Here is a 24,931-nt window from a genome sequence, read left to right as displayed (position 1 = left end):
GCCCACAGCAGTGGCGGTGATTAATGTTTCAAACAATTACTCTAATCTCAACTCAAAATACTGCAGTGCACTAGTTGCCACCATTCCTGCACTTATACCCGGCATTACATTGCGTTCATGTACGCAAATATAAATGTTTGTTTTACTTTTATAAACATTGGATCTATTTGGTTAATTTTTGCATCTCAGCAAGAGACAGAGAGTGAAAGTGTGTCTGCTCTGAGCAGCAGAGTGACTCACTGGGTTATGTAGGTAACACCCTACCCATAATTCATCACTCTGGGCGGGTTCTGGGTTCTTATAGTTTTGTTTTGTGGTGCAGGATCAACTTATAATAACTGTAGCAAAAATACTTATTTTAAACCCAATCAATGTGTATAATAAATTGCAATTATCACTCACACACAGTACTAAAAATAATTGTATTACACACAACCCAAACTTAGCACTTGTGAAAGGTTCCCATATTTCCACACATCTTTCAGAAACATTTACATATTATTGAAGTACATTAAAAAAAAACAGTTCAATGACCAAACCAATGAATATATTGACACCATACTTAAAGTCTAAAATAAGTAAAATAAAAAGAAATAAACTGCACGTACAATTGGGTTACTCACACTGTCCGTCGTCAGTTAGCGTGTAGGTGATGGAAGGGGAGTAGGGAGGTTACGGAAGGATGGATGACGATGAGGGGAAACAGAAAACCAGTGACCGCGGCCTTGACCCACGTAGCTTCTCACTCAAAGCCGATACCTGCCGCTCACCGCTCCGAGGGCAAACAAGGTCCAAGAAGTTTGTTGTGGTCCTGTACTCTGGCGAACACACATACATGTCCCTTAACCAGTCATATCCACAGTCTATGCTGCTTCCATGACCTCATTCTGTGTTCACATAGCAAACTAACAGTAGCACACAATTAGCAAAACAAGTAACGCGAGGCTACAACAGCTTAACATGTGTCAAACAGCCGTTAGCATGCTAGCGCGAGCTAATCGCTAATTACGTTTCGCATTCACATTGCAACATTATTAGCAGTAACACAGTCCGTGATTAGCACATTATAAACATTTACCTTCTGTATGCTTTTGTGTCTATTCGGGCAAGAGAACAATACTCTGGTATTACAGCAAATCACCCATGTCATCTTTCTGACGTTCCCTCACTCTAACCCGCCTACTGCGTGTCCCACCCCGGTATCTCACGATTGGACAACCGTTATGACAGATGAGCAGGCAACCAATTGACTAGCTTTACAGAAATGAATGACACAATGAAAAGAAATAGTTCCAAATAGCATTACAAACATATGAATCACAGTCAAATGTACCTTTTTAATGAAAATAACTTATTTAATATTTATTTATTGAACAGACTTATTCTTGGCTGAAGCTCAATTGCTTTTCTCTCCAAGACAAAATGATACACACCGGCATCTGTCATCAACTTCTGTTGCTCTCTGCTTTCACTGGCCATTTTAAGGCTTCTCTACAGCTTTGTTTTTGTACTCCTGTGGTTAAGACATTTTTTTAAAGGAGTAGTGAGGCTTTTCAGGGTTATTTTTGTGAATAAAGTTAACGTACCATTTCTGTCACTGAAGTGATTTAATTGAACATTTTTCCTGGATGACATGCCATTGTCATTTTATGACTATATACTTAATTTACATTTAAAATGAGAACAATTTTTCAAAAAAAAAACACAGAAAACACTGAAAGCGCTCTTTTTTTTTTTCCCTGAAGTGATTTTATTACAAAGTTCATGAGGACTTACAGTATTACAAGATAATTTGTCTACATGCGGAAACGGAACGAAGCAGAACACAGGAGTTGAACAAACCAGTAAGATAAGACGATTCACTGTTCACGATAAACATAAAAACTGATTAAGTCCTCAGGAGGTGGGAGCCGGTGAATGACTACAGTGCAGGCATAGAACGGCCACATTCACACTGACTCAGCAAAGGTCAATCCAACCAAGGCAAAATGTGCACATCTGAAGAAAAAACATGTTACAATTTTTATATGCCATCGGCTTTTCTCGAAGCTTTTAGAAAGCTTCACTTTTATGTACATAAAACTGTACAAAAACATGGCATCACAAGCATTTTTATCCTATATAAATATAACCAACAATTAGGATAATAACTAGATTCTCTCTTGCAAAGACATTTTCAAGGCAATTGTCTTTGCTCTAGATGAACTGTGAAATAAAAAAGCGAGAGAGAAAGAGAGAAAACATGAGATGTTCATTTAATTTCAGTTCATTTTGGGAGATAGGGCATTTTTGAATATGAACCAGCACTGACATTTCAGAAAGCAAAATAGAAGGAGAGAAAAAAAAAAGAAGAGTAAACAGTTTCTACCAATTATCTTTGGAATTCATGCTAAAATCATCAGCCTGCCTGACAGCAGACACATGGTTGTGGAGATCTATGTACACTACACCACCAACAGATTTATGTATTTATATATATATATTTTTTTTTTTCCACACAACCAGTTTGTTAAGAGTCTTTGATCGGAACGGGATAAAAAATAATTAAATAAAGGAGAAGAAAGAGAGAAAATCCCTTGCCAATTTCAGAACAGTAATTTATCCATCTGTCCACAGAAATCATCACCATACAATACATACTACAGAGAGGCAAAAGATACTCCAGTGAATTAACATTAAATCAATGTTAAGTACAAATCAAACATTATTCCACATACTTTTCGAGTGCGTGTGTGTTCTGTGTTGGGTGCTTCATGTTGTCCCCTTGCTTTCATCAAGCAGAGCCGCTCTGTGTTTGGTTGAGAAGTTCATTCAGCATGAGTTCGAAAGAAAGGTCAGACCTGGTGATATATTGTTCCGGGGCTGAGTGGCAGGAGGTTGTTATCAACTGGAGCGAAGGAGTCCGACTCATCACGAGAGAGAAAGACAGAAAGAGAGAGAGGTGGGGGGGGGATGTTTTTGTTATGCAGAGGACTTAAATCAAACTCCTGTCATTCCGTTCGGTGCAGCAGTGATTACGACTTATCTGCTGAGAGTGAGCTCATTTAATTAATATACTAGGGCTGTCACTTTTTAGCCGAAATTTGAAAAACTGTTCCAACCCTGGGCCTATATAGACCCCATTTAACAGTCTAGAAGTGCCTCAGACCTTCTGAAGTAATTACCACATGGTCCAGAAGAGGGCGCTGTCAGCTCAGCTTGGCCTTCAGTCCAAATAAAACAATGTGACACCAAAGCTTCTGAAAAGTGGTGTAGCAACGTTCAATCTTGATTTTGAAAGTGACATACCAGCTTTCCAAAACGAAACAACAAAACACGATAAGAGTCCCGGTGAGTTGGGTTTTGATTCATCGCCAGGGATAACTCTGGACGCAAAGCAGTTGTGAATAGTGAATCAAGCGTGTAAATACAGAAAAAATGATGATTGAGGCGACGTGACGTCGGTTTTATCACTCAATGCCGTCTTTCTCACTTGTTAATTCCAGGTCAGTGGTCGTACCCAGTGCTTTTAGTCCACGACGCTGACTCTCCACAGCTCTGAGTGGGGCGTTTGGGGTGGGGGCTTTAATCACAGTGTATCATGGCTGTTGTTTGAATTTTATTTCAGTCGCTAAATGGCTTTGAAAATGGAATAATGTGCTTTTCTCCCCCTCAAGGCAGGATAATCGCCCACCTTATTTAATCATGGCCGTGTCCAGTAATTTCCATATGTTTTCGGTTTAATTATTCTAAATGCAGTTTGCAGTGGCAGCGTGATGAGGTAAGTGCTGATAAAAATACCCCCCTTTTAACTGATTGTAGCTCTGCGGGTGGATTTGCATTATCTGGTGGGTGCCTTGTCCTGGGGGTGTGCTCATACACATGCCCTAGCTCAGGACTCATTACTCACCCTAATTAGGAAATGTCCAGTTTAGGTTCTTCCGTCCTCACTCAGAGACACAATCTGACTGTGGAAATACTCTGCAGAGGTGAAAGGTATCTACAAATCTATTAGAATCAATGTTGAAACCAAAGACTCTGATGTTGTAAGGCAGCCTATAGTGTAGTCATCATTAACGTCCAATTACCAACTAATATACATCGTCCTTCATCCATATTTGTCAGATTAGCCTGAAAAAAATCTTTCTAAATGGAAGGAAAGCCTGTGCCCTAATTTCCATTCTCTCTTCAGCAGCCAGAGGAGGAAACTACCTAATAACTTATTAAGAACGTTTTTCCCAATACAAGATCATCACTGACTGGAGGTTCAGTAAATCATGCCCCACTCCTGCTCTGCAGATCTGTTTGGATTCAACAATCGTCTGCTTCAGTAGATTATAATTAGTGATACTAAAACAAACATTTCTTTTTATCATTATTATTATTATTATCGTTGCGTTTCTGAGAACACATTACTTAAAACCACGTGTGCTCACTGGGTAAAAATTCACATTTTCTGTGAGCCCCCGGGTTTCACTCCAGAAGACGCACATATACACGCGGCGTGAGAAGTGCTACTTTAAAAACAAGACGCCTGTGCCTCTGAATGCAGCGCGCTCATCAATAGCAGCTAGGGTATTAACTTTCGAAAGTGCTCCGTCTCTCCAGCGGCTCTCAACGCTCAAGTGCCCCTTTCACGTAAATGACACATGTGACCGTTGGATCTACTGAAGTTCTTACATAGAGGGTAGATCGATGAAGACATCCGTTCAAATAGTAGAGTTCTTTTTGGAACCAGCAGATCTGCCCCCTGGTGGCTATTCAATATATCGTTACTTACTAGTTAGACTCACCCTGCAATGTCACAATAGATATAAGCGCACTGAAGTGACATTCTGATGTGATTTTAATCGAAAGGGTGAGTCACAGGTTGTTGTTTTTTTTATATATATATATATACACAGTGAGAAGAAACGCTGATCTGAATGCATCCTGCGTGAGTAAGTCTGCATCCGATCAACGTGACTCTAGGGCTTCTGTGGCCAACTCAAGCGTTTATATGATGGAGCGATAGGTCACAGTGCTGAGAGTCAGTGGAAAGACACTGTCAGTTTAAATGTTTCCACACAGCTTTCTCCACCAGTGTCAGAGCTCTACGGGGAGCAGAGGTAAAGGCCATTCTACTATGATTAGGTTTCCGAGGTGTGCGTGTGTGTGTGCGTGTGTGTGTGTGAAAGAGAGAGAGAGAGAGAGAGAGAGAGAGAGGGAGAGAGAGAGAGAGAGAGAGAGACGCTGCATGAAGTGGATAAACGCCTTCCACAATATCAAGCTCTACTCCTGGAGATGTTTTCAATCAAGTTTAAACAGCAGCAGCAAAGAAAAGCTTAAATATTCAAAAAAACCTCTGAGGCAATTCCATTTTTTTTTTTTTCTTTCACTTTTTGCAGGACAAAAATATATGTAGAACACACCATTCAAATGTATTTACAGCACTGTACATTAAGATAAGACCATTTCAGTTGATTGTTAGTCAAAAGTCTTGCCTTTTGATATGGCCCGACTGGCTTTCTATTAAAAATGATATCTAATAATGGCACAAGAGCACTGAGCACAACTTTCAAATTTTGAAACGATCACTTCACAGAATGGGACTTGGCTAACTACAACAATAATCACTTACTACTAAAGTAGCAGTTACCATCTGTGTTTCCTACTAAACCATTTTGAATTGTATCCTTCAGGATTCTTGTATAAATAAATGAGTGAGTGAGTGAGTGAGTGAGTGAGTGGGTGAGTGAGTGATTTATTAACTTTGTGGAATTCTTAATAAATATGCAAATAAATTAATAATTTAATGAGGAAATGACAAAAGCAAGTGTCCATGCCAGGAAGTGAATGAAGTCACAGCCTACTGTTACCTACAAAATGGGCATTGGCTTTAGTGTGTGAACAGCCTTTTTTTTTTCCTTCCAAAGTGGGTGTAATCTTTCTTCATTTGTGCACTGATTAGAGATGATAAATCTCACAGGTAGATTTCCCTTTTAGGAGTGTGGGCAGGCGGGGAGGTGGGCGGGAACTCGGAGGCCGCGCTGAGGGGCACCTCCTCTAAGGGGCAGTCCTGACTGGCGTCGTGACCACCACTGGAATAGGCACTGCGGGAGGGCGGAAGGCGCGACCGGTGCTCCTCGCCACCCAGCCTGGCGCTCCCATTCGCCAGGCGACCCAGGCTCCCTCTCTCCTGGTAAGGCACAAAGGTGGAGAGTTTGGGTGGATTCCTGGTCTTGCGTACGGGGGAGGGATGCCCCGGCATCCAGCAGGCGTCTGAGTGGCCCAGTTCGCTGCACTCCGGCGTACAGTTTCCAGTCATCGCCACGTCAGGGAGGGAGCGGATATCTGCGTGTGAGACGGAGACAAGGGAGTCTCATCAAGAACAAGATCTGAGCAATATTCATAAAAAGGCATTTTGAAAAACAGAAATGGAGTCATCTAAAACACTCCATGAAATGCCAACACCACCACCCCCCCCCACACACACACACACCTCGAAGTCTTTGCAGCTGTTGCTAAGCAGTCAGCAGCAGTTGCTATGTAGCTGTTGCTATGCACTATGTAATGACTGCTCCTGTGTGTGTGTGTGTGTGTGTGCAGTCCGTGATACATACAGGAGACAGCATGCTGCGTCTGTGCCATTTAGAAAAAATCCAAAAGCACTTTGTCTGATGTGTTTCTAATAAAGTATATCACTGTATTGTTAATGCTTTCCGTGGCAACATATTGATTTCCAGTTTGTGTGATTTGTAAGTAGCAACTGCTGCTGCAAATATATGTCAACACTATAAGGAAAAGAGACAAAATACAACACACTCATGCATACACAGAGAATGTCTCGGTCCCTTTGGGCAAAAAAAAAACACGCCGCTGAATGATTTATTGATTGACAGTGCTGAAATGAGTTCCCTGCCCTTGATTATCATCCTTTTTTTTTTTTTTTTTAAATTCAGCTGTTTCTAATTAAATAAATGGGTCCATGACCCAGTGACCTCATTTGTGATTTACAAGCTGCGAGCACTCCAAAATAACTTTGCTGTAACTATCACTAAAGCAGAGGGGGAGTGAAAACTAAATATGCATATTTGTTTACCAGAAATGGTGCAGCTGGTAAACAACAGGCTTGTTAAGCAGCCCCACCTGTTGACATGCTTAACATACAGCCGTGTTTAAATGGAAATACCGCGGCGTTTATCTTTGTTATCCCTTCAGTCTGAGCGCGGGACAGCCAAATCGATGTCTGGGAAGGGAGGAACAGACGACAGAGATGTGAGATGTGCCCTCTGTGTAAAGTTTTGATTCCTGTGATGAATGCCATGATGAAAGAACACGTCCATCATTGACGCACCAATCCGACAGTCCGTGTGTGTGTGTGTGTGTGAAGGAGAAAGATGCGGCCGCACGAAAATGATGTAACCGCAAGAGATGACGTACTACAGAGGTGGCGGAGAGAGTTCACGGCTAATAGAGAAATGCCAGCCTGACAGTAAGCCTGTGAGGCGTACCATCAGTATTGTACTCATGACCACTGGCGAGATAATTATCCCACAAAATGTCAGACCTCTGAGGCTGTAGGAGAAAAAAAAAGCACTGCATCTGGAAGGCACTCATCTATCAAAAAACCAAAGTGAGACAGCTCGTGCGTCAATCGGGCGCAACTTAAGATTTGAATAATAAATGAATGGAATGTCACTTCATTTTCCTTATTTATGTGTAAAATTATGATTTCTCATGGATAATCTACACATACGTGTTCCATTGTTTATTGAAATAATAATAATTGAACAAGAAGAATGCATTGCTTGATGTATTGTTGCAGTTAATCTCATTGTGCCTGTAATCCTTAAATAGCTCGATGTTGAGGCTATTTAATACATTTACTTCACAACTAAGCAATGTTCTGCCTTATTCATGCTTAATTATTTCATTATGCCTAAGTGGCAAAATCTTCTCTCTGTTTACCAGGCCAATGAATGAACTACATTTTTATGCCTGATTAGGGAATAAGACACTGGATTTAGTGCTTGAAGAAAAGGCGGGTTAACCGTGTGTACGCACACCTCCTGATGCACGATGACTGAAGTTTAATTGTCTCATTCCAGCTAAGAGCATTGTGTGCATGCATCGCTGAAGTGAAATGGGAGTCTTGCTACTCAGAATGATCATGGGGAAGAGGGTTGAGGAGTGCAGCTCCTGAGCACAAGCACCGTCGCGTAGGAATCTCCCCCAAAAGGATTTCACACTTGATTAAAAACCTCTCCACAGTTTCCAGGAGGTTTTTTTACGCCACGCCGAGCTGCCATGTTTAAAATTCGGCATGTGGCAACACAACTGAAACTCAGTGTCTTGGGGGAGAAAAAAAAAAATAAATTTCTGAAATGCTTCGCATGTCACGAATGTGCAAATTTTCCTTCTTAATGAATGAAAATGAAAAAATTAGCATCACGTGAGTGCACGCCATGGTGTTTGCGGTGAAAACACGCGAGGCATAAATCGACAGTTACACGTATACAGAAGAAGCATAAGGATTACGTTTTTTAATCTAATTTCCTCACAATACCCTCCACATTAAAGCATAACAACAAATCAAATTGCTGATCACCCGTTAATGGATGGAACAGATGGCCAACATTTCCTTTCACACATCCACGATACCCGACCTGTCTTTGGCTCCAGTTGCCAAATGTTAACCCCGCAAGATGGTACACTACATTATGTTAGAGTTTAAAAGGTTTTTAAAAAAATAAATAAATAAATGGCATGTCGCCCCAAACGTTTTCATGCTTAACGTGAAAAGGTACCAGCCAAATCAGCCAGGAATTTATTTCCACTCTGCAGACATGTCTGGCAAGAAACGACTACACAATTTCCACAACATCTAACACGGTGACCACGGAAGAGCAGCTGTCTTTCGATTTGGTTGTTGCTTCCGTTTAAAGCGTCATCCCCCAGGGGAAAGTCGTAACTAGATAGCCATCGCTCGTAGGACACTATAACAAGCACGTTTGTTGACGCTCTGCATATGTCATCCTGATTATTGGTCTGATTGGTTGTAGGTCTATCCAGTTGCATACAGAGGCATTTTGATCTGCGTCTGCTGGCCACGCCTCTTGGGAGGGGGAGGTGACTACATCTTTTCCAGCGGGTAAATGCAAATAAGTGCAACGGAAAAGGAAGTAGCCAACGAACTGTAAGTAGAAAAAAAGACAAAAGAAAAACAATCAGGTAGCAAAAACCTGCAGGAACAAGTGTTGCTTAGATTGAAAAGACTCCAAAGCAGAGGTCAGCAGACCTACAGGTTCCGGGGGAGATGGTGCACATGATGGAGGCTGAGAGAGACTTGGCGCAATGGAGGAGAAGCTTGAAGATGATCCTGGAACTAAATGGGGAGCCAGTGCATGGGGTGACGTGTTGCCCGAGGTTTGGTCCGAGTGAGAACCCTGGCAGCAGAGTTCTGAACATGTTGGAGCCTACCCAGCATTTTCTTGGGGACCCCACAAAGAACAGCGTTGCAGGAGTCCAGGCATGATGTTGTGAATGCATGGATGAGGGTTTCAGCGACAGAATCGGGGAGTGACGGTCGGAGTGTGGGGATATTTCTGAGATCGCAAACAGTCGATAAGAGATCTTGGATTGTGGATTGAGATGTGCTGACATAGAGTTGGGTATCGTCAGCATAGCAGCGGACATTTAAACCATGGTGGCGGATAATCTGGCCAGGTGGGAGCATGTACTCTATATGGAGAAGAGAGAGCCAAGGACGGAACTTTGTGAGTATGAACCATGAATGGTGACAAACTGTTTCCTGTCAGAAATGTAGGAGTAGAACAAGGGCTTCAGAGGAACGTTGCGGTAAGATCTGGCAAGAACCGGATGCTGATGCAACCAGAGTCAGCAGCCATCATAAGATCATTAGTGAGCTTGACCAGCGCAGTTTTGGTTCTATGATGGATCCCGTCGGCAGATTGGAGCGTTTTACAGCGATCATTGGGGGACATGGGCAGCATTTACTCTTTCGAGGATCTTGCTGAGAAACAGGACGTTGGAGATTGGCCGATAGTTATAGAGGTCAGCGGGGTCCTCACCTGCCTTTTTCAGGATGGGGGTAACAGAGGCCGTTTTCAGGCTGATACAGTACCAAGTTGGAGAGATGCATTAACCATGCCCCAAATGTGACAGCAAACAGAGGGAAAGCAGGCTCTTCCCAAAGCCATGGGCGTAGGGTCAAGAGAGCATGTGGAGGCCAAGTCAGTGATAAGGGTCGTATCAACTGGGTTTATGGAGGAAAGGGAAGGACAAGCGACAGGGGAAGCAACATCCTGAGAGACACCCAAGGGGAAGTGATAGTAGCTGCTGTGACTGATGAAGTTTAGGAATCACACAACTGAGTAACATCAACAACACCGGCTTCTGCATTCAAGAGCAATGTAAAAATGGCAGAAACGGTGGACCAGATGCAAACTTTTCCTACAATAACTGATGGAAGCAACAACAAAACCCGTTTCCATCACACATGTTTTGAGCTTGCTTGGCACTCTGCCTTTAGTGGTGCCTTCTAATCATTTATTCTGTGCTAGCCTGCTCACACGCATAAATGCATTATTTCTTTTTTTCATTCTGTTATAATTTACCATGTTAAACTGACACATCCACACATCACTGACAGTGAGGTTGGTAATTTCCTTAAGGTCGTCCGTGTTTTTAGAAAATATAAATAGGGCAAATTCAATGCAATGCCAAGCAAAAGAAGTCATTTAACGTATAATGATACCGCAACTGTGACAGGAATTACAGCACATTCTGAACCATGTTCATAATCATCAAGGGCCAGAAAATCAGCGATGACAGCTAAATACAGCGACTGGCTTGCCAACGTCTGCCATTTTTCTTCCAACAGTGCCAAAGCACATATTGCACGTCATTGAGCGAGAACATAGAATTTCTAATGCCAGCTATTTTAGTAGGCCATTACCTTGTCTGTTAATGATTCATCTAAAATCTATGTGGTTTTATTTTAATGAAGTGCCATTGGAATTTTATCTACTTTAAACCAACGGCAACGTGTCATGTTGGAGTAATTGTCATTGCATGGTGTCGTTATTGTTCTTTAGTGCACATCGTTTTAGCTTTTTAACATGTAATAATAAGAATAAATAGTTATAACAGCATGTGATGACAGAACGTCAACAGGAACTCTCTGTCACGCTCAAATCTGGAATATAGACTAGTCAATACTGATAATTATACTTTGGTATCTGCCTCTGGCTGTCACCATTAGCCATCTGTGGAACCCACATACAGTGTGGGAGAATGCAGTACCGTGCGCGCAGCACATTACACTTCACTGCAACAATCACTCTTTGAATATTTGATGGACATGCGATGGAGGAAATGAGTCGAGCGTGATGTGAAGCGAGAGCCAAAGGCGCGTTGGGAAAATTGGAATTTTCACACCCACTCAAACCTGTTTTCTGTTGGACCTGGACCTGAAATAAATCTGCTCAGATTTAAGACAGAAAAAAAACCCAAAACTTTAGACTTTATAGTCTGGCATGTCATGGATGGAGAGCTAAGATGGACAATGGAGAACAAATGGGCAAACCACAGCACTATTATGCCAGTGGCTGGAACAGGTTGACTGGATTTAGAGAGCCTGTGATTTGGTTTTGAAAAGCAATGACTCAATGACATTTCCTCCTCCTCCTCCTCCTCCTCCCTGCACAGCACAATTCTTCACCTCCAGTCTTGAGGAAATATTGCACCCACAGTGTTTCCCTTATATACACTGGGTCAGTCCCATCCACTTGCATTAAAGGTCCAGGGTTTCTAGGCAGCAATTAGGACCAGACCATAATTCAACACCACTTTCTATTTTGCAATATACACTACATCTCTTCAGTATCAATATAAATTGTAACTGGTCCGGATTTATGTTTATCCAGTGATGACCACTTACATATATACATATATACATATATGTATATATGTATATATATACATATATATATAAATAAAATGTTCATCCTCTATGAAATTTGAGTATTTTAACTCAAATTTTTGGGTTTCGTTCCACAACGACAATTAACAGGATTATTCGACTTAGAAACAGAATTCAACTAATCTGAAACTTTATTGTATTAATTACCAATGTTGACTCATTTCTTAAAGGGTTTGCTACATATTAACATATCATTTTAATATTACACCAATCCATATCTTTATTTAAGTATCTAATCTATCTATAAATGTTTGGCTGTTCATCACATCAACAGTTGTCTTGACAGGCTTCAAACTCGGTGGCCCCTGGTCAAGAGGAAAGGAATTGGGCTTGAAACAGGAAGTTTGCCGGTTCAAATCCAGAGATAGGTCACCCAACAAGAGCTAAGGAAGTCTGGTTCGATGGTTTTGTTTTTTTTTTCCAGATAAAGAACAAATAATATGATATTGTTTCTGCTCATAAAGACGAAACAGAGGCGATTTTGACCCCGACACGAAAACAAATAAAAACTCAAAACAAAACAATAATAATAATTTCCCCCTTCACTGCCACATCGGTGAAGCTTTAAAGACGCTTTAAAGATTGCTGCAGCATACCATGCACTGCGCCCTCAGAGTGGCGGTACACACAGAGCTTAACCCCCGGCTTGCAGATCCATGTGAGGAGTGGGTTTGCATGCAGCTTGCATCAGGGTGCCAATGGGAGGTGCTGAGTGTTTGAGGCAGGCATCCTCATCTTCTGATCCCCTGCCCACGGGCATGGGGGAAGCTGCCTCTTCCTGAGATTTCACACTGCTCCTCTCTGTTTGATTGCAGCCTCTCCCCCACCGGCTGCAGCCCAGTGTGTGCGCGCCACACTGCTATGATCGATGGCGGACAAATATGAGAAACCCACAGCTCACGGAGGGAATAACGGGGGGAAAGCAGTCTCTATCATCTTTGGAGAGTATGAGTGATATTAAATTTAGGGTTCCCTGCAAACTGCTCATACATGACTCAAGAAAATGTCACAGCAAACATAAGGGAGAAGAAGAAATGAGCCGGCATTAGTGTCTGCTGCTGGTTATGAGTGCAATAATTGTGTGAATGCGTTCGGTTGTTGTCATCCATGGAGGCAAAACAACAGGAAGCCAGGGTTTTGTATTTCTTTCGCTGTGACATGTCAAGTCTTGTTATTCAAGTGCTCACAGCGCTTTCCTCACAGTAAGCAAAAGCTACCAAAAACACGCAGCATCCCCCCAAACCACACACGCACACACCTTTTTATTTTTTCACCCAGAGGTGCATTTTTAGGCGAAACTAACATGTTGTCTGCACACACACACACACAATTCCCTTGTTTCTTGTCATGGAATACAAACCTTTCACATCTCACAAGCAAAATTAGAATGTGGAGGCTTGACGGCTTTGTCACTTCCCCTTTACTGAAAGTGAGTCGTGAGATAAAGCCGCAGTTAACCATTCAGATACAGCGCTGGCGGGTTTTTAGACCACGGCCCATGATGGCGCCTGACTTTTACCAACATAACGAAATGAAAACGCGTGATTGCATGATTACCAACACGGACTCTTTCTGTGTATGAGCAATAACCTGAAATGGAAAAGAAACACTTGGTGTTTCTCAAAACAAACAAAAAAAAAGGATCTTTCCTTAGTAGCGACAGTCCTTCGAAGACTTCTGGGAAAGCCCAACAAGTTACAACTTTGTAATTCATGACTGCAAAAGGTAAAAAAGTGAAAAAAAAGTCATCACTATATTCATCAGAAATATTTTTAATAAATCAATGACAAACATGTTCTATTTAATGATATTCATGATTTGTTCTTCAAAAATCTGTATTTCACTGATGGCTTCCCCTTTTTTTTTTTTTCCATTGTTGCCTGATAAAGGTCTAGTGCCAAAACATTGCAGCAGTGAAGTGAAAGGTTTCCTTGTTATTTCAGACCGTGTGCGAGAGTCTCTTTGCTGCTTGAAATACAAATGTTATCATTTACCCTGAACCTAAAAAGAGTGGCACTGATTGAATTGTTTTTATGATTTCGATTTTAAGTGGCAAACATGAATAAATTCACAGGAATGTCGCCCAGTTTAATTGGTTTCCTCAGCGACCTCCGAGAGCATCTTAAAACCGTTCTTGTGCAATAAACGGAAACTTTAAAAAGTAAAAAAGAAACACTCGAACCTTGAGAATCTCCCACTGAGCTCATAATTGCAAAAGACCATCAATGACTACACTTCCTCAAGAAACTCAACAAAGTCTGGGTCAGACATCAACAGCTCACTGTGTTTTTCCCGGTCCATCATCACATCCTCTATCACAGAATGGTTAAAAAAAAAAAAAACCACAAGAAATGATGATGGATTATTAACAGGCATCAAAAATCTGATTGATTCTTCTTTTAGATGAATGTTTAATGACTATTATGTCTTAATGTGTCTGTAACGCTGTTAAATGTGCTGCTGCTTGTCTAAAATAGATTTTAGATGTTAGTGAGGATTCCCTGGTTAAATAAAGATGATCACATTAATTATCACCTTTATTTAAATAATATTAATTCATAATAATGAATACACAGAGCAAGAGCTTTTTTTCCGCCCTCCATGACTCGGAACACCTAAATTCCCACGTGTTGCCATGTGTTGCCCGAATGCAAGCCCAATGTGACAGAAGAGCAAAAATAACAAACTCCAAATTCTCGAAAATTCCTAAAAGCAAAAGCAACAACAGAGAGATGAGAGGGGAATATGTGCTGAGGGGACGACAGAAGACAGGTGACAACAATCAAGGAGGGGCAAGCAAGCACCGTGGCTGCAGGGAGTGGCGGTGGGACCAGCTAAGTGAGGCCAGTGGAACACAGGTACACGATAATTAGACAAATGGAGGAGACGAGTGAACAAGAGACACGGGGGGAGAAAAACAGGATGAGAACACGTGAACGAAAACTGCAAAAAAAAAAAACACAATCAAAAGCAGAAGGTTAGCGTTTCATCACAAAAAAGAAAAATGATCATCGTCTCTACTCTACAACTCTACACAAGTCACAAGACTTTTACATTTTGATGTTATGCGCGACAGCACATGACATCCCTCTCTCACTTCCTGTCCTCCTTCACCATTTTCACACACACACAAAAAAAACACTCTCTTATTGTTCCCACATTTTCCAACCCACACAGACAATTTTTATATCAAAGCGTACGTACATTCTTTCTTTCTTTCTTTTTTTTTTTTGTCTACCCTGGAGAGTTGTTCTCACTGTCACGTGACTCCCATGTTTTCCTTGAAACCACAGAGAGCGCGGACCAATCCACCCACTGACCGCCACGTTAAAGTCAACACCGAAGGTGTTACGGAAAGCTGAGGGGGGCGGCGGCGCCGGTTTAGAAACGGCGACACACCGTAAAACAAGAACACTCCATAAACCGTCTCCATCAATCTGAATTCCTACTCACAGCTGCCTTACGAGGGCAATTTAAGGCTAAGAGGGTCTGCAGACAGACAAGGAGCGATGCAAATGATCCACATGCGTCGACGTCTACTATTCCTGGAATTACAAAAAAAGAAAATGAACGCAAATGCCACATTAATTATGTGTGTTCAGTGATGGAAAGGTTAAAGGTAGGCGCATTCATCAAGGGAACTGAGCAACAGTTACGGCTCCCTGGAATAAACCCAAATTGTACCCGGTTTGTTGTGCGTACAGGCGATTTAAAGTGCATTGTTGCGGCTGACGCTGGGCTAATGAATAATCCTTGATGCCTTTCTGAAGATGTGTTCAGAATAAGGCTGAGATCTTAGCAGCAGATAAATGAGCGCGCTTATAGAAATTCATACACGTTGACAAATGTTTGTAAGTTCGGACATTGGTTGCATAAATGATGTGTTTGCAAATTCCAGTTGTGCAGCTAATACATGATCTATCGCCATCCTGCCGTGGAGACGCGGGGCTAATCATCGAGTCAAATTGTCTATGCAAGGCTGACAACTGAGCGAGACACCCGTATTGAAGTTTCAGGCAGTGTCTCCTTTTGCAGATTTTCAGCAGGCGAAGCTTCGGTCGCCGCTGACAAAAGATGATGGGCACACATGTCGGCCACAGGGCCCCCCCGTCAGGAAGCGCCACCGTGGATGGTTCGGCAGGTGTTGCTACCACTCCTGTCAGTTATCGCGCCGCCTTATCCCCGAGTTCCTTTATTTGAAGACTGCCTTTTGCGTCAGTGCATTTGACAAAGCCTGAGCACCTGCTGGCAGATCACGCCACGCACTGGCTCCTCGTATTGAGGAGCTGACGTCGACGCGTGAACTAAGGCTTTGTCGAAGTGTGACAAACGCTGGCGGAGGACTGCGAGGGCAAAGGATCGCTTTTTCTAAGTGAAATCCTCATCTGTGCACTTGTGCGACGGGGGGTTTGTGAAATGATTGTTTAGAGAACCGCGACAATATGTCAGACTTACCGGCCAATTACTGACTGGATATTGCCTTCTATACTTAAACAACGGAATATTGATCCGCTCCAGCGGCGGCAGCAAATGCAAAAATCAGAACAAAAAAAAAAAAAAAAAAAACCTTATGATTATCGTGTAAGTCCACTTTCAAGACTCTTAATCGATTGATTTAGCTCAAACCATACCAGAATTGCTCTTACAGCTTATAAATTAGACTGCGGGGCAGCACCAGCGTTATTCCATAGGTCAATAATAATTATATAGAAAATAAAAACGACTGGGTAGGTCTACAGGCGAATATGCTTTGACCACAAAGTTAACTTTGCCTGGAGAAGAAAAGAGGTCCACACAGTTTTGCCTGAATCTTTAATCAGAGCAGTCAGCTTCGATAATAGACGGCACTACTCCTCCATACGCCGTGTTCAATCTCATATTCATGCAGAGGGGACTTCAGGGACTCAAGAGTAGAATGTGCATGTTTGAGTCAGAAATGCATTAGTGAGACATCAGCGCCTAAATTTAGACATTTGCATTTGTTCTTGGGCCAGTGTAGGTATTTTATTTAACAGTATTCATTTTAATCTGTTTTGTGGGCCACAGTACAGTTGATATTGAATATTTAGTAGTTCAGGCATCAGGAGACAGTATATTTATATTTTTATTATTCTGTTATGCACGTTGAGCCTCAATAGTAAACTGGACAGTGTTCTCTCAATTAAGTCAACTAGAGAGGAAGTATATAGTAAATAGCCACCAGGGGGCAACTCATCTGGGTGGAGGAAAACCACAACTCAGTTTGGATGGAAGTCTTTGGTAAAATGAGCTTCTATTACCTCTCACTTGACTTATGACATCAGTAAATACTTTCCAGAGGAGGTGACACGTTTGAGGTCTCCTTCAATAGAATATAGAGTTTGTAAATGATGCTCCAATTTAGGAAGGAAGGAGGAAAATACACTTCAAATGTAAGTATTGCACAAGTAATGATGCATCATTTGAAAGTTGGGTTTTTTTCTGTACTTTTAACAGTGTTCATGCGGCACAATATGATATATGTGTTATCATTGTGGAAATACTGTATATTGGAACATAGTGCAATATAAATGATTTATTCTTACCCTTGAATTAAATCTACTTTTGTATAAAATACAATAAAGTGTATAACCTGGTTGCAGCTGTCCTTTCTTTCTTTCTTTCTTTCTTTCTTTCTTCCTGCAGCAGAGAAAACCCATGCACACAGTCTCTTCATCACGGGTACAGAAAGTTCAGCAGGGGGAATTGTCTGGAAGCAGCACCAGCTCTCCGGAGGAGCTTCGAAGACACACAGGTGAGGAAACTGCCCTGGTGGAGTTAAGCCAGCGTGGAGCGTGAAAGCCACCCGCGTCCATTCACCCGCCCGATCCCCTTTCTCCGGCTAACAAAAATGAATGAACTGCTGCACATTAACAGGACAAACTCGGACTTTTCACGCTCGGCTGCCCCGCGCTTCACAGAAAAGCTGCCTCGGTGAATCCATCTCAGACAGCTCATTACAGCTGCCTGCTTCTCATCGCCACTGATCGCGCCGTGTAACAGAGCAATCGGAGGAAATGAGAAGAGGTGGAGTCTGATTTTATATTAATAAAGTTGGGTTTATAGATGTCCTAATGGTAAGAAAAAAAACTGTTATTCTTTCATGGAAATCTTCATCTCTTCTTCTGGTAGGTGTTTATATGCACCCATACACTGATCTTCCCAAAATGCAGTCCAAGCTGCACTAAAAAGCGACCTTTTGGTTGTTCTGAATCTTTGTGTTGATAACTGTCTGGCTATGACAGGGAGCTAAACGAATAATGAGACGTTCACTACCACCAACGCATACTGAAGACAACCTGTACAACCAGGCGAGATATACACTGACCCAGGAGATGAGAGACCATGTTCACACCTTACATTAATATGCATCGTGGGTCTATGCGTCCAATTACAGGTGGACAGGTCTAAGCGTGTTAATTCACATCCAGCATTAGAATGCACCTCTGCACGTGTCGCCAGTGACAACCTGCGATCACATCGCTCCCCCACTCTATATGCAAATAAATACTTATATTCCCATTTGCAAAGACCAAAATCAGTGTCATTTTTGAAACCACTGGATGCACGAATTCACTTTCCAATAGCAAAACAGATGCCAATGTACTCGTACTTGTTCCAACTTGTTTGACACGCTACTTTTTTTACAGCTTTTGAAGCTTTTTTCGCGTTCATCGTCATCATCTTCAGCGTGGAAGTCCTCCTCTCCGAACTCACACAGCTCATTGTGCCAGAATCCACCTGTCAGTGCATCACCAGCTCGCTGACAGACAGGAAGCAGCAGGTGAGTCTGGGGAAAATCCAGAAACCAGACAGTGCTGCCCCCTGGGATGCTTCAACACCCCATCCCCTGTTATCTCAAGGGACCTGTCTCTTAAAAGCCTCCCTGCAATTTACAGATAACGCAAAGTCATCTGTCTCATTCAAGACAGTGACGAGTCTGCATACAGACCGGAGGTGGAAGAGAGCTGGCTCTCTGGTGCTGTCATGACAACATGAAGTTGAACATGCTCACCGCTGGTTAAACTGTGGAGGGACCGTGGAAACTTCAGGTTTCCCGGAATTCACAGTCACAGTCCACGGGTCCCAATCCAGGGGCTGTGGTTCTTCCAGGAAGGCAGAACCACAGTGAGAAGCTCTGGTCCTTCAGTCGTGTACATTCATACTTTCCACCCTTTTTTTTTTTTTTTTGATTGTTCTGTGTTCCATAATTAATAATGAATTCATTCTAATTCAATTCTCATCCTGTCATTGGAATATAATCATAATTCAATTCAGTAGTTCATATTTCTGTCGGGTCTCAATGCATCTATTTCAATACAGTGTATTGAAAAAGTGAAAATCACACTATTTAAGCTTGACTTGTATCACACACGATTGTAATCTCTGTTAAAAAAATTGGCAATGAGATAATTGGGCCAACTGTGGAGAATAATGATCTGTATTTATGTAGCTTTTAACGTCTCGCACTTTTCATTATTGTTTTGCCATTCACCCATTCACACACACACACACACACACACACACATTCATACGTCTATGCGTAGCCTAATTTGCTTGCATGTGCACGGTCACAACTATATGAATCCTAAAATTAGGTCGGTTGTTTTCCTTTTACATAACAAAGAAGAAGAAGAAGAAGAAGCAGAGGTGTGTGCAGAGATATTTGGAAAAAAAGACAATGGCAACCAAACAACAAAAGGGTGAAGAACTCCTGTGTTTGATTTGGCAGACAAAGAGACAATTTAACGTTTGACTAGTCAACAAGAATAGGACCAGAAATAGGGAATACAGTATACAATGCACTGCAAGTACACATGGTTATTGTCTTCTTCGTTGACATTTCCTCCACCAAAGACTAAGAAGTGGAGCATGGAGCTTGTATTGTCAGTCTAAGTATGCATGGTCACACAATCTGTGCTGGTCACTTAGGATAAATGGTCTATATTCATATAACACTTTTCTAGTCTTGCTTTCAATGGAAGGACGCATTTGTAGGGGCCTTTAAAATAGCACACATAAGTTGTGGCGCTGCGACGACTTCAACTGCATGTTCCCTGGATTGGGACACAGCGACGGAAAAAACACCAGCGGTGCCAATCGGCCAACCATCCAGTACTTGAACACCTCACCAGCCAGGAAATGGATCACACCTTCGACACAAACTGTTATTTTTTCTGGCGGTCCCAAATTCCTGCTGTCTGGAAGGCACGGCGGATCACTAGGCAACGGAACAGCGAGACGCGAGCATGTCTCCGCATCTCACATATCATCAGTCTGATGAACATTTAATTAGCCATGTGGTATCACAAGCAATCCCTGTGCAATGACCCCGTAATAATCAAACATGTCCTTACCTATAGATTACATTTATATTAGTTTGACACACTGCACAATAACACACACACGCCATTCGGCATAGTTACAGCATTCATAATTCTATTTATCTAGCATATACCGACGTGTGTACATGCACATTCACACTCTGCATAACCACACAGCTGCACATTTCGTTTTCAGCACCAGTGATTAACTTGAATATAAACATTGCTTTGCTCTCAACTAGACTGGAAATACTAGCGGCGTCTTCGCGTATACAGTACGCTTACCATTCGCTGTAATCGATTTGGCTGCGTGTAAGTGTGCATCTCCGCACAGAGAGCCTTGTGTGTACTGTCCAGTGAAGCAGAGTCTGATTCGCCGTGCGTTCGTTCATGTGAGTCATTTAATTAGAGGTGCCCCAACGATACGTAGACTCCTGTCGTGTGGATTTATTCTACTTTTGGGCCACAACGTGTAACTCCATTACATATTCTACACAGGTGAGAAAGAATGTTTAACAGCAGGTGACAGCTCTGATGCCGGGAGTACAGACGGAAATGGAGAAATATTTTTTTTTTTTTAAACTTTAGTCTTGATAATTAAATAGCCTGTTTTTTATCACACAGCCCTTCTCTGATTACAGCATGACATTTACCTGAGGAGTCACTTGTCTATTCCTGTCTCATACCCAAACCTCCTTTCATCTACACCAGCACAGAGAACGTGTTTCCCTTTGTAACAGCAGACGTGGAAGCGCTCCTGCTATCCACTGGTTTTATACTATTTATTTATTTATTCTGTCATTTAACACGTTTCTTTTCAGTCACAATGTGTTGCTGCTTTTATTACTGGTTGTTAATCATGAACCCACCTCTATTTAAAGTGAAACAATAGGTGTTTTGAAGTGGGGGTGTGCAAAGTACGTGCCCCCTGTACCAGACCCTCATTAAAACATGGCTGCCTGAAGGGACACAAGGAAAAACAACTGATTTTAAGCCACTTAACAAAAGGCTCATCTACTACATCTAATCATCACCAGCTAAGGTCTATGATAACTTAAGAACATGTTTTTCTAACACAACACTAACGCTTAAAACCAGTGTGTGAAAAAAAGAAGTCACAAAACAACACATTTTTGATTTACTAATGGAGGCAGCGGTGGATTAACAACTCACGTAGCATTAAATCAGTGTTAAATGAATGCATGGTGTGGGGATTTACTGGTTTACAAAGCAAAACAAACTTCTGGTTGGAAGATCAAGATAAAGTTGACTTAAGATGGCATGGATTCGATTCGGTGAGCCTTTTGTTAACTCGTTCCCACATCTGGTGGACTACACTGTCTTGTCTACCGCCGTGGTTGTTCGAGGAAAACATTTATCAGTCTATCACGTATCAAATTTTTCAAAGCAAAAACTAAGCAGTCAAGCTCAGATTGCCATCACACTACTGTGCAGTCTGATTGCATTCCAGGCCAAATGTACGCGTGCAAGTGATACGAGGAGATAAATGTGGTAAGCACAAGGAGATTTAAATAATACAGTCACAGGAGGTAAGTACGGACAAACATCAAAATAATCTCCCAAAAGTCTATCTTTTGAGTCATGCACGCAGTCCATGCGGTGGCTAAACCATGACCCTGTGGAGGCGGAGCTTTATTTGACTGTTGTGTGTTGATAGAGTTGCTGTCTGTCTGACAGTTCACTGGGAAAGTCAGTCAGACAGACAGCTGGGAAAGAGTCCCACTATAGCTCTCAACAATATACAGCGATGCATTTGGAGCTGGACATTTCGAACATGCAAAAATGATGAATTATGGAAATTGCCTTTTGTGTATGGTGGAGAGGCAACAGTAGAAATCTCTCCCCACATGCAGCTCAACTCATTTTATATTGTCAGCCAGATGCAATGCTTCTCTGACAAGGCTTTGAAAAAGGGAAGGGGGAGAATATTTCACATGGAATCTGGAGCGTGATTGAATACAGGAGATATTTATGAAAGGAAATAGGAAATTTCAGTCTTTAAATACTGATTTAAAGAGAAATACACAACACGGAAGGCAGCGGGGGAGGTAATCATGGTGGTTACTGAGGCCAGCGTGATTCCACCGTCCCCTGTTGTTCCTCACTGATCTTTTGCTTTCAGCCGCTTGTATCTGATTGACTTTTAGACGCACTGGCATTATGTAAAAAGGGTCAAGATTCTTGTTATTTGAAGCCGGCAAAAGCTACCAACAGCAATAATCCTCTAGCACAATCACACCTTTGACCTCATGTTAGCCAAGATACAGGATTTAATGTGTGGGAAGTGAGAGAACTGGCATTTTTGGAAGATCTGCCAAGGACGTTGCGCTTTCATCGGCATGGGTTTATATGTGTGTTTGTCTTTTCTGCAGTTTTTGAATATGATCACATTTGTGGGATCACTTTCACATGTGTATTGCATTGTCATGCTTATGTAAGATGGTAAGAGCTATACAGATGTTGAACGTATTCTAGAACCTGTAGATTTGTCTCCAGAGTGGTGATTTGTGGCAGGTGCTTTCTATCATGTATTTCTCCCCTATATTTCCATTCAAAGTGAATTCTTTTCACAACCAGCAGAGTCACCCCCTAGTGCCTATTTAATATAGTTTCCTACTTCCTACTTGGCCAAAGAGCGAACCAGGAAGACTCCATCCATTTTTTATATACGGTCTATGGCTGTCTCACGTATTAAAAGGGCATTAAGTGGCAATATAAATGTTTTATCGCTTTAAAATAACATCAATAGACAGGACATTCCCCACATTATCAGACAATAAAATGAAAATTTAATGAGCTGATGGCTAAATGAGGTCAAGCACATACAGTAACAGTGAAGTCTGCGACTCCAGATGTGCACGGTTGGCAGAATTGTAGAGACAATGTTTTTTTTTAATTTTTTTAATTTTTTTAACAAATTGGGTACATTTGCTGCGCTTATTGTGACATGTAAATGTGACGGCTGATGAGCTACATTGTTGTTGTTGCTGCTGTGGCTCTCCCACACTTGATTGCTCCAAAGTGGGAAAACAGCAGAGGGGCGGAGGAATTACAGCAAATGTACCATTGCTGTCATTTCTCTCTCTCTTTCTCTATGTATATATATATTTATACATATACATATATATATATATATATATATATATATATACATATACGTATACATATACATATATACATATACACACACATATATATATACATATGTATATATATACACACATATATACATATATGTGTATATATATACATATACATATATACACATATGTATATATACACACATATATACATATATGTGTATATATATACACACATATATACATATATATGTATATATATATATATATATATATATATATATGTATATATATATATACACACACACATATATATACATATATATGTATATATATACTGTATATGAAGTGGCTGCATATTCAAAGACTATCTAGCCTGGAGATGAGGTTCACATCAAAGTAGACACTTCGTCAACATGAGTGACATGTGCTGGGGCCTCACAACATAACCATCTGAGACAGACTAACCCAAAGACGTGAAAGAGTGAAAAAACAAACACACAAACAAAAAAACAAAAAAAAAACAAGATTGAATTGCTTTAAATAAAAATGGACCTATGATGGTGACCTGGGAATTACATGACGACTGACAGGCCTGTGTTAGGGATGTGCAGTTTGGAACACAACAAATAAACCAGGTCTATGACATGATTAATGATTAATTGGTTCAGCTTGACGCAATCAAATTCATTTCATGTATACATACAGCACATTTTCAATTACAGATTATAGAACAAGCCACGTGGATCGCCTCTCGCCCTCAGATACAGTGAGTCTGTAGGCTTCAGAGATCTGGAGACAGCACTTAAAAGCAGATGTGGCCTTCATTCATTCAAAAAAAGAACAGTGATTTTCCAAAAATGTCAGTTCTCTCACATTCTTCCCTCACATTAGATCCTGTATCTTGGCTAACATGAGGTCAAAGGTGTGACTGCAGTAGAGGATTATTTCTGTTGAAAGCTTTTGCCGGCTTCAAATAACAAGAACTTTGACCCTTTTTACATAATGCCAATGCGTCTAAAAGTCAATCTGATACAAGCGGCTGAAAGCAAAAGATCAGTGAGGAACACGGGACAGCGGAGACTTTGCTCTATGTAAATATGTAGATAAGTGATTTTTACTTGGCTTTAGGCATGTGGGAAATCGACCGCATGATGTTGCATGTGAACACAAAGCAGACGGCAAATTAAAAATGGATCATTTTCCCATTTTTTAAACAAACAAAGCAAATATGTCTGTCTTTTCTTCAAAGTGTAGAGAGGAAATTCACACTTTTTACAGGCTGCATTCCTCTGTGATTTTTTTTTTTATGGCCCTTTAATGGCACTGAATTCTAAGATATCCTCAACTGACTGTGAGAAAGCCTTAAAGCGAGAGCAGCTCCGTTCCTCTGTGACTCACTGGAAATAAGGAAATACATGTCAGCCCCGTACAGTACAATTCCAGTCCCTCAAGTGCTATCCATCATTGAAGGGCAGAACACTAGTTAGAGGGAGGTTCAGCGGCTCTTGGTCCCCATCACA

At 41.5% G+C, this 24,931-nt stretch overlaps 1 protein-coding gene across 2 annotated transcripts in view; it reads right to left on the bottom strand.

Moving 5' to 3' along the window:
• Positions 1–1,726: 1,726 nt before the first annotated feature.
• Positions 1,727–24,931, bottom strand: part of pcdh1a (protocadherin 1a) — a 120,932-nt gene continuing 97,727 nt past the window's right edge. For both annotated transcript variants that reach the window (XM_044042023.1, XM_044042022.1), the window contains exon 5: positions 1,727–6,312. In XM_044042023.1, the coding sequence (XP_043897958.1) occupies positions 5,942–6,312 (371 nt within the window). In that variant the 3' untranslated portion in view covers positions 1,727–5,941. The remainder of the gene's footprint in view (positions 6,313–24,931) is intronic.

This window comes from Solea senegalensis, linkage group LG13 (genome assembly GCF_019176455.1).
Source record: "Solea senegalensis isolate Sse05_10M linkage group LG13, IFAPA_SoseM_1, whole genome shotgun sequence".
Taxonomy (NCBI): domain Eukaryota; kingdom Metazoa; phylum Chordata; class Actinopteri; order Pleuronectiformes; family Soleidae; genus Solea; species Solea senegalensis.
Note: the sequence above shows the minus strand (reverse complement) of the source record. Positions and strands in the feature narration are given on the sequence as shown.